This window comes from Herpailurus yagouaroundi, unplaced genomic scaffold, assembly GCF_014898765.1.
Source record: "Herpailurus yagouaroundi ecotype Mexico unplaced genomic scaffold, PumYag 142, whole genome shotgun sequence".
In the NCBI taxonomy this organism is placed as follows: domain Eukaryota; kingdom Metazoa; phylum Chordata; class Mammalia; order Carnivora; family Felidae; genus Herpailurus; species Herpailurus yagouaroundi.
This window is the reverse complement of record NW_024412397.1, coordinates 57,650,727-57,665,255: the sequence shown is the minus strand read 5'-3', so window position 1 is coordinate 57,665,255 and position 14,529 is coordinate 57,650,727. Positions and strand designations below refer to the sequence as shown.

The window sequence follows — 14,529 nt, the reverse complement described above, 5'->3', positions numbered from 1 at the left end:
TTAGGAAACATTAGACATGCCTAGTACCAAATCCCAATCATCTACTCTGATGGAGTGGGAAAGGTCTAACCACTAATGTAGAGCTGATAAAACACCTTTTAATGCCTTTGATAGTACAGAAGCTGTGTCATTCCACTGCTCCTGCCCAGCAGCCCAGACCCTGACCTTGTGGAAGTGGAAGAAGAATCTCAAATTCTGTCCTCAGGCAGAGCAGGCTGTCCAAAGTGAATATTGGTGAACACCCTTCCGGTCAGCAAAGGAGGAGGGCGGGACATGGAAGGACGGACTATAGGTGCATGATTTCATCCGTTTGGGACTCCACGCTCCTGGAGGGAAGGAATAAGTTTGTTAATGGTTTTGTACAGTGCCCTGCCTGACAGTCCTTACATCTATGAGGTCTCCACAGACAGTGAAGTGATTTTTCTAAAATAGTAATTACATCTCTCCTTTCGAGTTTCACAGATTAATCCGTAAGACCTGCCCATCATCCTCTTAACAGTATCTGGGGCTTTCATAGTTACAGCTGTTCACAAAGCCTCTTGTGAAAAATACTTTGCAAAAATACTGAGCCTTTCCAGAAACACAGGGCAGAATGGCCCGCTTTTACATTTTCCAGCCTAATGGTAGAGGCTCTGAACGCAAAACAGATCTAAATTTCTTTTTTCTTTTTTCTTTCCCAAAGCTTATAAGCTTTTTCTTAAAAAAAAAAAAAAAAAAAAAAAAAAAAAAAAAAAAAAAAAAAAAAAAGAAAAATGACATCAAGGAAAGTAATCTATATGGCTCTTTGCTCTCTGGAAACAAATAGAACATGAGTAGAATACTATACCACCAGACAGATATCACATGCATGAAAGAGATGCATTTCAGTGATTCTCAGCAAGGGGCGGTTTTGTCCCACAGGGGACATTTGTCTGGAAATACTTTGGTTGTCACAACTGAGGGAGAAGGGGCCGTGCTACTGGCGTCGAGTGGGTAAAGACCAGGGAGGCTGCTAACCAGCCTCCCACGCCCAGAAGAGTCCCCCAACGACACAGAACTAGCGGGCCTCAAAGGGCAATAGTGGCAGGTAGCGAAACCATGATTTAGTTACACCTTCAAATTTTCTTCGAAGCTAATGCTTTTGTGGACTTATTTCTAGAACTTGTTAATCCCTGACATTTTATCCTTTGGGGCTCCGTTCGATGGGTAAGTCTTGCCAAAATAAGCCTTTTTCCAGTTTCCCAAATAAAGTGTAATTGTAAAGGGTACAATTAAAAAAATTTTAAAGATGCAAAGAACTACCTGGTGGGAGTATGCTAGTACTCCTACTTCTGGGAGCTCTTAGAGAAGTAGATTATAATACGAGCCTTACAATTTTCAGGGGAATCTTCTGATAAAGGAAGACCGCTTCGGGGAACAAACACACCCCCAAATGAGAAGGCATCAATATACCAGAGAAACCCACGCAGTCTGAACAGACACGGAGTTCTTACGGATCGTCAGGTCCTCTGAGGTCGCGGCTGGGCTTTAATGCTGGCCTTACCCTCAGTCTCCTGTATTTCGTCACTGTATCCCCACCTCCGCGGTCACAGCGGAACCTTCAATAGCCTCATGCCCACCGGCGAGCTTTTTGAGGAGCACCGAAGTGTGAGGAACTCTTTCGCAAATTGTGTTCATTCTTCCACAGACCAGGCCCAGGTATTGACCTGGGACTTCCGTTCTCCTCTGTGTGTGGATTTTCCTGACTTCAGACAATTGTCCTTGGTAGGACCTCAGTGACAGCTGATTCAGGATCAGTGATGAGCTGGTCGTAGCTGACGCAGGCCGAAAAGAATTCCTATAGTAAATGTGAGAGTTCATGCGGTTTCTCCAGATGGGGCTTGGAGAGTTTGTTTCATTAGTAGGTTTTTCAGACTGTCTTTGCTCTTCATGAACGCTGGCATGTCATTTCCTCTTCAGACAAAACTTCTACCTCTGGTGCATGTAGCTCTATCGTGGGGTCTTGGGGGAAGCAGGCTAGCTTCAGGTGGAGGCTTCTGGCATGTCATTTTGCACCTCTGTGTCCTGATATGTCTTCTTTTACTGGTTTATTTTGATCAGTTTATCTTGAGCAAGTGTTCCTCACTAAAGGCAGATGGATAGAGCATTTTCCCCCAGAGGAGGCAGCAGCCACGTCTCCTCTGGGGAAGAATCCATGATCGGTCTGGTTTGGAGGGCACCATCAAGCACTCTACCCCAGGGGCCAGCCAGCAAGTGTGGGCATCTGCAGGGGTCCTCTTCTGATCCAGGTGAGCGCTGGAGTTTCCCCATTCATTTCCAGAGTCACAGAAGGCAGACATCCTTGCGAGGGTTGTCTGAGCAATGTCACCCTTTGCCAATGGAAGGCCAGGGGCTCTGTCTAGCAACTTTATGCAAGCCCAAGATGCAAGAGAGCACAAAATGGGAAGACTTTCTAAAAACCCTTTTTTCCTAGTTTTAGGCCTTTTTATAAGACTATGCATGCTGATTTTTGTTGGGAAAACATGTTTAAGAAACTTACCCCTCTTGGGGACTGAAATCTGTGTGGGTGGTTTAAACTGTCTGCTTTCTTGACCCACTGTGCTGGTGTTTGGAAGCAGTTTTGTTTTTTTAAAATATTTTTAAGAGAGAAAGTGAGCAAGCAGGGGAAGGGGCAGAGAGAGGGGGACAGAGAATCTGAAACGGGTTCTGCTCTGATAGCAGTGAGCCCAATGCGGGGCTTGAACTCATGAACCACAAGATCATGACCTGAGCTGAAGTCAGTCACTCAGCTGACTGCACCACCTGGGTCCACACTGGGAGCAGTTTTCTGTGTGGACCGCATTGACCACACCGTCTCTCTGGAAGGAGCTCATACTTCCTGTTGCAGAATTATTCTATAGCAGTAACAAAAGTTCCTCTATCTGTCAAAGGCAATGTAAACTTCATCTCTTCTAACACCTACAGCAGTTGCAGGGAAGATCAGATAGGGTTCTTTTTGTCTAGCGCTTCAAGTTTCCTTCCCCTCTTAAATTATTTAAGGCTGGCTTTGGTAGTTGCTTCCTAAAGAAGGTCAAATTGTGGTTTCAGATCCATTTAGAATTCATAAAAGGAACATTGGCTGAGCTGACACATTCATCTGGAACTCGAGGAAGGCTAAAGCAAAGCCCTATTTATACCCCCATGTGTCCCAACAGGTTGCATGTCCAAGCAACCTATAGGCCTCCTAAAGTCATTTCCATTGTCACTGTGATCCAGTGCTAACTGTGATGTGGCACCTGTAATTCTGACGACTGTAGCAGTACATGCTGAAGAAACAGTGTGAAGGTAACACACTTCTCTTTCAAACTAGCTTTGAAATCGTTAAGCCTGAGGAATCTTGTACTGTCTGAAATACTGGGAAGGAGCACACAAAGATCCTGCCTCTTTCCAGACATTGTTCCACTGGAAATTATCATTTTTCACAGGAGATATTCTCGACTGTCCTTCTTGACAGTCTAATGATCTTAATACTTTCCCTATGGTAAGCCTTTTCTGGCGTTTTCTCATTAATGGCAGTGGGCAAAGCACGGTTCTCTCCCAGGGTCCATTTGGCATGGGAATTCAATGTACCGCCGCCATATTTCAGGGTCTAAGCACAGAGCCCAGGCCTAATGTTTTTTACAGCCTTACTGAGGTATAATTGACATACAATAAACTTCACATATTTAAAGTGTACAGTTTGAAGGGCGCCTGGGTGGCGCAGTCGGTTAAGCGTCCGACTTCAGCCAGGTCACGATCTCGCGGTCTGTGAGTTCGAGCCCCGCGTCAGGCTCTGGGCTGATGGCTCAGAGCCTGGAGCCTGTTTCCGAATCTGTGTCTCCCTCTCTCTCTGCCCCTCCCCCGTTCATGCTCTGTCTGTCTCTGTCCCAAAAATAAATAAAAACGTTGAAAAAAAAAATTTTAAAGTGTACAGTTTGATGTGTTTTAGCATGCGTATACCTCCCTGCAACCATCACCACATTCAAGATACTGGACATATCACCCCCAAAGGTTTCCTCATGCCCCTTTGCAACCCCTCTCTTCCCACCCTCCTCTTAAACCTTTAACACGCTATTTCAAAGTTGAAGCCAGAAAGTGGGAAAGCTACTCTTCCCATTCAGCAAGTCTGGTATAATCCCAGCTCCGAGACAAGGTAAGGAAATTATGACATTTACGGACCCAATGTTACTTTTGGATCCAGATGTGAAGATCCTCAATGAAATACTGGTTAATTAATCAATTATGGAAAAAAACAGGACCAATTACAATTGTATCCCATAGACTTCCCTTTTTATTCTCCAGTGTATTTTTTCACTAAATCTTCGTTCATTTTTCCCCAGTTTTTCTTCGTTTCCTCACAGCTTTAGCTTTAGTTGATACTCTCATTTTATCCTGACATTATAAAACAAGATGGCTATTTTCTCATAAGCTCCTGGAGGGGAAATGTGTGCTAGATGAAGAATGGTTGCTGGTTGGTAGCAATCACCCACATTTCAAAATGAAAGGAGCAGAGCAATGAAAAGTTATATTCAATTACAATTTTCTTAGTCCCTTCTATTGCCCGTCAATCCCTCGAGTCCCCGAGAAATACCACTGAAGTTGTCAAGGCATTCATTTCCCAGGTACTTCGATTTGTGTCAAAGCTCCTAAAAACAAAGCCTTCTTTGCCAGGAGGATAGGGCCCAACAAATAGGTCTTCTGTGATAAAATATTAGATAGACTGAATATATCCAGTCCATCTATGCAGCTGTCTCTAACATTCCTGCTATTTAGGAATGAGACATGATGAAATATTGAACATTTCTCAAATGTTTATCCATTAAGTGCTAACTTAGCACTTGAACTGGATGGCAAGATGAAAATGGAGAAAATGCTCTATGAAAATTGCTAGGACCAGGGCATCTGGGTGGCTCAGTCGGTTAAACATCTGGCTCTTGATTTCAGCTTGGGTCATGATCTCATGATTCATGAGATTGAGCCCGCGTCCAGCCCTGCCCTGACAGTACAGAGAACCTGCTTGATAATCTCTCTCTCCTGCCCTTCCCCTGCTCACACACACTCTCAAAATAACAAGATCGCTAGGACCAAAAGGCATATGTGCACCTTAAAACACTATCAAGTAAAGGGCTAAGTTATGGTACAGTGGGGTAGAAAGGAATGGGAAGGCTCTAAAAAGGTACCTGTAACTAGTATTGTAACTAGTATTTGTAGACTGTATAATAGGAGCACTTCTAACAGCCCAGCGGACAATGTACTTTCACGGTAGTAAGGGGACTGTCGCGGACAGGGTGGGTGGTATTAGGACATGAGAGATCTAAGTTCCCTAGTTGAAACAGGGACCCTGGTGTAACAGGAAAGAGTACTAGGCAGGTCGGGCCTGATTGTGGAGGACCCAACAAAATTACCTCAGGTCCATTTCCAGTCAGCCCCTCGTATAAGGGGCTATCACTTTTCTGATAATCTATCACTATAGATTTTCTTCTGCTGCTGAATTTCAGATGAATGGAATCGTGTAGTACATACTCTTTAATGTTTGATTTCTTTCACACAACACGGTTTTGAAATTCATATTTTTGCATGTATTTAAAATTCCTTTTTAGTCAGGGGCACTTGGGTGGCTCGGTTAAGCATCTGACTTCAGCTCATGTCATGATCTCGTGGTTTGTGAGTTTGAGTTCCATGTCTGGCTCTGTGCTGACAGTGAAGAGCCTGCTTGGGATTCTCTCCCTCTCTCTCTCTGCCCTCCCCTGCTCATGTTTACTCACCCTCTCTCTTTCAAAATAAATAAACTTAAAATGTTAAACAGTACCCCTTTTACCCTTTTCCAACTTCTCTCTGGACTGTCAGAAAACACGTCATTTACCACCAGAAAGGTAAGAGAAACATCTTATGGGAGCCCCTAGCATCCCTGGAACTCCTGATTCTTTTCAATCTGCTTGTATGTTTTGCCAGAGATCTTTGGAATTGAGGTAACTCCCTTGCCTTCCCTGGCACAGTTGATCCAACAGAAATTACAACTGGGCTCAGAACATTCTGGGATGGCCAAAAGAAGACAGCATGCACTCCCTAGTGAAGAACCATGGGAATAGATAATCTAGATGTGTCCTTGAAGAGGTTAACGGGGTGCCTAGGAATGACCGCTTCATTAGCCATGGAACAGGAAAAAAAAAAAAAAGCCTCATTGCAACAAGGCAAGAATCTGTACCATGGGAGGACAAATCCATTAATCTTCCCAACAGATTAACCTGATGCCCCAAGAAAGAGAAAGGGTGGGGAAAGCACATCCGTTTGTTTTTCAGTGTCCATTCTCTGTGCCAGGAGTTACATCCAAGGGAATAAATGAACCATTTGGAATGAAGCCATATTTGTGTATTGTGTGGGAAAGAGACTCCAAAAGAGACAACCCAGTCTGTTCACCTTGAGAGAAGCTGAGAAAGACAAGGAGGGCCTTTGAGCTGCAAGAGATAGATGCAGCCCTTCTAGAAGCGTATAGTCCCCACATTTGGGGCTTGAATCTAGCAGTGAGCAGCAGAGATAGTGCCAGCCCCCACTCGGGCTCCCATCTATACTGGGGGGCTCAGAGCCCTCTGCCCACTCCAGGAGAGTTTCAAAAAAGCAAATGGGGTGCCACGTGCCTACCTAGGGCATAGGCATCTGAGATGCAGGGAGGAGCATGAGGAAGTGCTCCCTGCCCACCTCTCTCCCAGTCACCCCAAAGTCCCCCAATGTGCTCCTGGGTGTGTGACCACAGGGCGTCTGACTTCAGCCATGGCCTTGGGAAAAGCTTTAAAGGCCCTTCATCCCCCAGTCCCCGTGTGAGGGAGTGATCTGAAGAACATGTGTCTGCTGGAGAGTTCAGTTCCAACACAAGAGGACGACAGCAACGAAACCTCAACTATTCTGCAACTCAGCTGGCACCAACCGGTGCTGGAATAGAACCCGAACCCTCTGCTGCTGTCCAGTGACAGACACCAGGAAAGTGGAATGTTCTCTAGGAGAATGACAGGCTATTTTTAGAGGTAAAATGACAAAATCTAAATGTTGACAAGTTCAAGCCAGAAGGACTTGGGCCTACCTGTGTTCATTTAGGACTGGGATGTGGCTATGCTTTCAAACTTGGTCACCCCCATGGTTTCCCAAAGGGTTGATGTGGGCCGTGACAAGAAAGGATCCAAGGGACTCAAGAGTTTTGACTTGAGGAACTAAAAACTGTTGCTCTTAACTGAGATCTTAAAAAACTAACATATGGTTAGAATGGATTTTGGCATAGAGATTTAAAAATTCACTTTGAGACATGCTAAGTATGGAATGTTTTAAAGGGGGATATTTTTGCTAAACTGGATAAAAATTTTGCAGCACCAAGATTTGATTGGTTCAACTATCATGTACTCTTGGTTGATGTAAAAATCCAACATCTCCAGGATAAAGATAATTGGAGCTCTATTAAGATTAATTGGGTATACAGTAAATGGATTGGTAAAGAGATGAAGGGAAGATTGCTGTCTGATGGAAAAAGCCAAATCCTAATGATCATATATGTATTCCTTGTATATTTGTATGCTAATTGGGTTGAACATACATTATGGAGGGAAAGACTGTAAAAAAAAAAAAAAAAAAAGGGTTGACGTGACCTTTTCTCTGTCTCTGTGGAAATCTGACCTTAGGTTAACTTTCTGGCTTCTTGCTTCTGGGAACCTGGTAAGAGAATATGTTAGTTGTACTACTGGGGAGCATTGTTTTTAGTAAAAGGTAGATCTTATGATGCAGATCTATGCTTTCAAACCATGAGTTTTGTAACCTTCTCCTCCTGGAACAGAAAACCCTTGCCTCCACATAATGGGCAGTGCAGTGTGTGGATATGTGGTTCTGGATCTATTGGGTACAGAAAGACCAAAGAAAAAATAATTCCTCAGACTCATCCCTCTGTATGAATTACGGAGGAAGAAGACCCAACGTCAGAGAAACACCTGCGACTGCTTCATGGTGACCTCTTTGAAATCTCTGCATAATGATTTTACATGGTGTCCAAAAGATGAGCGAGTTACTGTTATTTGTTGTTGTTATCTGTTGCTTGTCAAGCAAGCTTTTGAAATTTGTAAATTCTTACGTTCCTTTAAATAGAGGTTGCTAATGGCACACAGGTGTCCTGAGATTTGTTTGTTTGTGAACCTTTTGGTTATAACTATGGGCAAAATGTCATGGAGTGATGTTAACTTGCTAAGCTGACATGGAGGGTGTTAAATGTTTATGTTCAGTATATTTTGTGTTTATTATATGCATCACTACATAATACTTCTTGAACTACTGTATTGCTGAATCAAGAGTTGTAGTGTTAGAGATTATATAACTGATAATATAATTGAGAATGGAATAACTGTGCCTTGCTTGTTAGAACTGGCAGGTTACTTTGTAACTATTTCCAAAACATCTGTTATTTAAACTGAAGCAATAAGTCACTCCTTTAAAATAAAAAGCAATGGGGCATCTGGGTGGCTCAGATCTGGGTGGCTTAAGCATCTGACTCTTGGTATCAGCTCAGGTCATGATCTCACAGTTTGTGGGTTTGAGCCCCACGTCGGGCTCTGGGCTGACAGTGCAGAGCCTGCTTGGGATTCTCTCCCTCTCCCTCTCTCTGTCCTTCCTCCACTCATGCGCACTCTTTTTCTCTCTCAAAATAAAAAAAATAAACATTAAAAAGTAAATAAATAAATAAAATAAAAAGTTGTTGCATCATTGAAAGATTTAGGACACTACAAAATAGCTTCTGCAACCCTGTTTGGCAATGGATTAGTAGAGTGGTGGATTCACTGATTATTAGTGATGGGTATGTTCTTATTGATTTTGGTACTTTTTTTTTTTTTTTTTAGCATTTATTCATTTTTGAGAGTGAGAGAAACAGAGCATGAGTGGAGGAGGGGCAGAGGGAGGGAGACATAGAATCCAAAGCAGGCTCCAGACTCCAAGCGGTCAGCACAGGGCCTGACGCAGGGCTCGAACTCACAGACTGTGAGATCATGCCCTGAGCCAAAGTCGGACGCTTAACCGACTGAGCTACCCAGGCGCCCCTGATTTTGGTACTTCTATGTTCAGATTGTTGTTAAGTCATTGGGTTGGAGCCCTGGGGTGGCGTGGAGTGAGATGTAGTGAGTGAGGGTCACTGATGGGAGAGAAGCCCCTGTCATTTAAGGACACAAGTTATGCCCCAGCACCGGCCCGCAGCTGCACAGTGAAGGAACTTACGGTGAGGTTGCTAAGCAAATACTCGGAATGAATTACTGTTACCTATAAGCTCATAAGCAAATTGTTAAAAATACACATGCTTGCTAGTTGACATAGTTCAGATAAAACTTTTCAAAAGCATACTCTCCTCATTCCCTTTGCTTCTCACCCCCCCCCCCCCCACCCAGAGCAAGTGTAATTTACTACAGGGAAGATAAAAAGAAACATCTAAGGGGAACCCCAGCATTGCCCAAAATCCTGATTCTCTTTAATCTGCTTTTATGTTTTTATGTTAAGAATTTTTTTTTCAAAATTCTACAGAAGATTTCAAGCTTAGAGAATATTACGTTGAATACTGGTATACCTACTGCCCTTCCATCGGAAGTATTTTACTATATTTGGCCTGAAGCATATCTATCTTTCTATTGATTCATCAATCTATCTTATTTTTACACATTTCACAATAATAAATTACAGACACCGATACACTTCCCCCGAAATGCCCCAGGATGCATATCATTACCTTAAGTTCAATATTTCTTATTTGCAAATTATTGTCTTTTGAGGTAGCATTTACATATAATGAAATGCAGGAATAGTAAGTAAACATTCACTGAGTTTTGACAAATATATACATCTTTGTAACCCAAACACTTATCAAAATATAAAACAATACTATCCCATAGAAATGTAATGCAAGTCACATATATAACTTAGAATTTTCTAGTAGTTACACTAGAAAAGTAAACAGAAACTGCTGAAATTTATTTTACTAATACATCATTTTAAATATACAAAATATTAGAATCTAACATGTAATAGTAAAATACTACTAATGAGATGTTTTATATTCTTTCCTACTTACGTCTTCAAAATCTGGTGTGTATTTGGAACACATCTCCATTCAGACTAGTCACATTCCAAGTGTTCAACATGCCCATGTGGCCTGGCCAGTGGTCCTGTATTGGATGGCACATATAGAATGTTTTCATTCCCTGGAAAGGCCCCATGCCCCTTCCACCCAGTCTCCATACCCACCCCCACAGAGGCTCCATCGTTCTGGGTTTTCTCCCCTCTCACTTATTAGTGCTGCCGGTCCTATCATTTCATGTCAATGGAATTGTACAGTATGTATCTTTTGTGTCTGGCTTCTTTCACTCAGCATAATGTTTCTGAGATTCATTTATGTTGTTATCTGTACTCAGCAGCTGGTAGTTGTATAATTGGTCTGAGAGAAACTGCTAGACCCTTTCCAAAATGGCTGCCCTACTTTGTATCAGCAAGTATAAGAGTTCTGATTCTTCCACCCTCAAAGTGATCAATCTGTTTAATTTTAATCATTCTGGTGGGTATGTAGTGGTATCTCCTTGTGGTTTGTTTTGCATTTCCCTAATGACACATGATGTTGAACGTGTTTATATCTGCTTCTTAGCCATTTGTGTTATCTCCTTTCATGTAAGTATCCGTTCAAGTCTTATGCCCTTTTCAAAAATGTGCTTGTTTTTCATTAGAGAATTCTTTATATATCCTGAATGTCCGTCTTTTGTCAAACATATACTTTACAAATATCTATTTTCCTAATCTGTGGTTTGCTTGATTTCTTAATGGTCCCTTTGGATAAGCAGCAGTTTTAAATTTTGTTGAAGTCTAATTTAGCAAATTTTGTTTTCTTTTAAAAGTGTTGCTTTCTGTTCCTAAGAAAGCTTTGCCTATTCCCAAGTCACAAAGCTAGTCTCCTGTGTTTTCTTCTGAAGGCATCATTGTTTCAAGCATTATAATTAATACTCTGATCCACTTTGGATGAATTTGTGATATGTATATCTAGTTGCCCTAGCCCCTTCTGCAGAAAGTTTCCTTTCTCCATAGGGTTACTTTGGCACCTGTGCTGAAAATCAAATGATGATGTAAGTGAGCACCTCCTTCTGTGCTGTTTTGTTTTTCATTGATGTAGGTGTTGACCTTCATACTGTATCATATTATCTTAATAGCTGTAGCTTTATAGTAAGTCTTGAAATCCCTCATTCTAAATGTAACTTGGTTCTCTTTTTGGGGTAAGATTACTTTAGATGGTCTAGATCCTTTGCATTTCCATATAAATTTTATCATTAGTTTGCCAATTTCTACCTAAAAAGCCTACTGGTGTTATGATTGGGATTGCATTAAATCTACAGATCTATTTGTGGGGAACGGACATCTTGCCAATGTTCTTCCATCCATCTCTTCCCACGCAGAAACATGATCTGTCTATACTTTTATTTAGCTATTCTTTAATTTCTACCAAAAGTATGTTTTAGTTTTTCCATAAACTTTTTTGATGCTACGGGAAATGGAAGTTAAAACCTTTATTTTCCAATTGTTTGCTAATATAAAAAATACAATTGATTTTGGAGCACCTGGGTGGTTCAGTCGGTTAAGTGTCCAACTCTTGTGTTCGGCTCAGATCATGATCTCAGAGTTTGTGAGATCAAGCCCCACCTCGTGCTACACTGACAGCATGGGGCCTGTTTGGGATTCTCTGTCTCCCTCTCTCTCTGCCCCTCCCCTGCTTGCTCACATTCCCATGTGCGCGTGTGCTCTCTCTCTCTCAAATAAATTAAAAACCTTCAAATAAATACTATTGATTTTTACGTAATAGCCTTATATGCCATGACCATGCTTAATTATCTTACTAGTTCTAATAGTTGAAGATATTCAGCCTTTTCCATATAAATCCTCATATCATTTCCAAATAGAGACTATTTTCTTTTTAATCTTTTGCCTTTCTTTCTTGCCTTTAGCACAAGATATACTGTAAAATGTTGAATTTACAAAAAAATATCATGAATTAGTACTGAATTTTGTCAAATGTCTTTTCTGTATCCATTGAAAAAGTTTTTGTGTTTTTTTTTTGTTGTTGTTTTTTAAAGACACATTAAAAACAACATCATAACCATCCATTACTATAGTGCCACATGGCTTTTGCACAAGGCCACCATCCAGCAAATGAGTGACAGAGTGGGCTCACACATGTGCCTGCTGACTTGAAAGCCCTGTTGTTTTTTTTTTGTTTGTTTGTTTGAGAGAGAGAGAGAGAGAGAGTGCAACCTCGAGAGTAGGAGAGGGGAAGAGGGAGAGAGAGACAGAATCTTAAGCAGGCTCCATACCACCACAGAGCCCATCACGGGGCTTGAACTCATGACCGTGAGATCATGATCTGAGGTGAAATCAAGAGTCGGATGCTTAACCAGCTGAGCTACCCAGGCCCCTCAAAAGCCCCCATTCTTTCACCAGGCACATGGTGCCCTTAGACTGGTGGAACATAAGAATTCTTGGGACAACGTTTTTCTTTTTTTCTCTTTATTTTTATGGATAAATGCAACATACATATTATATTTAACAATGGAAGCCAAGACAAAAGAATTAATATTAACTTTTGCAACGGGAGACAACATAAAACATTGGCATTTCTTGTGACATTAAATCATTTTTTAATCAGATCACAGAGTTTTAGAAAATAGTTGAAAAATGGCTGAAAGATTTGTTTTTAAATTAAGGTTATGTGTGTGTGTGAAACCATTTAAAATGTTTGAAAGAAACATTTTAATCCATGTCACACTATTTTTTATTAAGTGACATATTTATGGAAAATAGCTGAAAATGCCTGTCAGAAACTAGGAACTATTTAATCCCATAATATATATTCTTTTCAGGCATGTTAAACATTTGTGAAAAACAGTTGAAATATGCTTGATAGAAAGAAGGGAATTTCAATCTCATGTTGCTTTTCTGTCAAGTGCAATATGGGTAAAGCAGTTGAAAAATGCCGGAAAGCAGAGATGACTCTTAATTCCTACACTTGAAAACCTGCACTGCAACGTGGTGAAACACACAAGACAATGACTAAGGGACACAAATTCTCTCAGAGTATACCACAGGTCACAGTTACAGAGTATTTTTGGCTTTAAAGCTTTTGCTAAAAATATTTTACATCATTAAATGTGTATTATTAAATGCACATTGAAAGCTAACTGAAGTGACTTAAATAATAATAAGACTCAGGGACAGTTTGTAACAAAAACTGTTAAAGTCCATTAATTTTTTTCCCAAGAAAGGCAAGTGAGGTAGTTTATACTGTATACCCATTGTAATGAAATTAACATTCCAGTTTATTTGAAGATCACTGAATCCAAGAATCATATCCTCCAAGAGCTGCTAAACAAAGGGATCCTCTTCCACAGAATGCAGAAAACAATGAGCCAGCTCTAGGTTTATTTTCTGGGTAAGTGTCACTAAAATGTTAACTTCCTCTAATACTTTCCTGGATATTATTTTCCTAAGTGGGAAGCTAGTGAGAACTGAATCTAGAAGCCCGGGATCTGAGTCTTCTCTTGTTTGCAAACATACTACTCAATTTTACTGACTACTATAACTATTTTAAAACAACCCTTGAAAAAGCAAAAATAGTTTCAGTAATTATTTGACAGACATTTTTGAATTGTAATTGTAGAGGTTTGTTTATTCTTTAAGAATAAATTGAGTAAAAAGAACCTCTACTCATACAAAATTAGTCTGTATGTCTACTGGAAGCTCTCCTCAAATCAGTCAGTTATCCTAGGACAAAGAACAAAAGTTGTATCCAAAGAGAGTGGTATTGACATGGCCTTCCATATCACATAGCTATTTGAAAGTTGTCACGCATCCTTAAATACATTCAGGTGATTCATTTAAAGCTATTTACTCAGCTGAATCTTTGACATCTGACACCACACAAAGGGGGGTAAGAAACTCAGAAACTTACTGTTTTTCACCTGTCATCTGTTACCCACTTATTTCAAAATGATAAGTGGAGTGAATCTCAAAACGTTTAGAACTTATGTATAGGTTCTAATGTGTTTTCAATTCAAAGATAGGAAAATTCTCAAAAAATTAAATGAATATGATCCGTAAATCTTCTATGTAAACACGGTAGAATTTAATGATTCTGAAATATAGGAAACAATAAGAAAAACCAGTCCCTGTTTTCATATGTACATGGAAGTATAAGATAGCTAATTTGAAGATTATCTTCCATGTGTGTGGGCATAAATTACTGCCATCTTATGTCCTGGAAGTTAGCAACTGCATAAAGTAAAATGTTTACTCCTGTAGTCTGAATTATAAAATGATAAGAGCATTTTTTTGGACTCTTGAAATTCATTATGTAAACTTGCACGCCATTGATTAGCCAACCATGGAAAACTGATGAAATGTAGGAATAAATAAAAACTGATAAAACGCATTTATCTCAAAATGGGTTTTCAGGCACAGGAAATAAAAATTCTCAAACAAATAAAA

At 40.6% G+C, this 14,529-nt stretch overlaps 1 protein-coding gene across 1 annotated transcript in view; it reads left to right on the top strand.

Moving 5' to 3' along the window:
* The window catches only part of LOC121032732 (uncharacterized), a 32,035-nt gene extending 28,342 nt beyond the window's left edge, over positions 1-3,693 (top strand). Inside the window, exons 7-8 of the mRNA XM_040478497.1 lie at positions 120-224; positions 1,361-3,693. Of these exons, the coding sequence (XP_040334431.1) occupies positions 120-224; positions 1,361-1,491 (236 nt within the window). The 3' untranslated portion in view covers positions 1,492-3,693. The remainder of the gene's footprint in view (positions 1-119; positions 225-1,360) is intronic.
* The last annotated feature ends 10,836 nt before the right edge of the window (positions 3,694-14,529 follow it).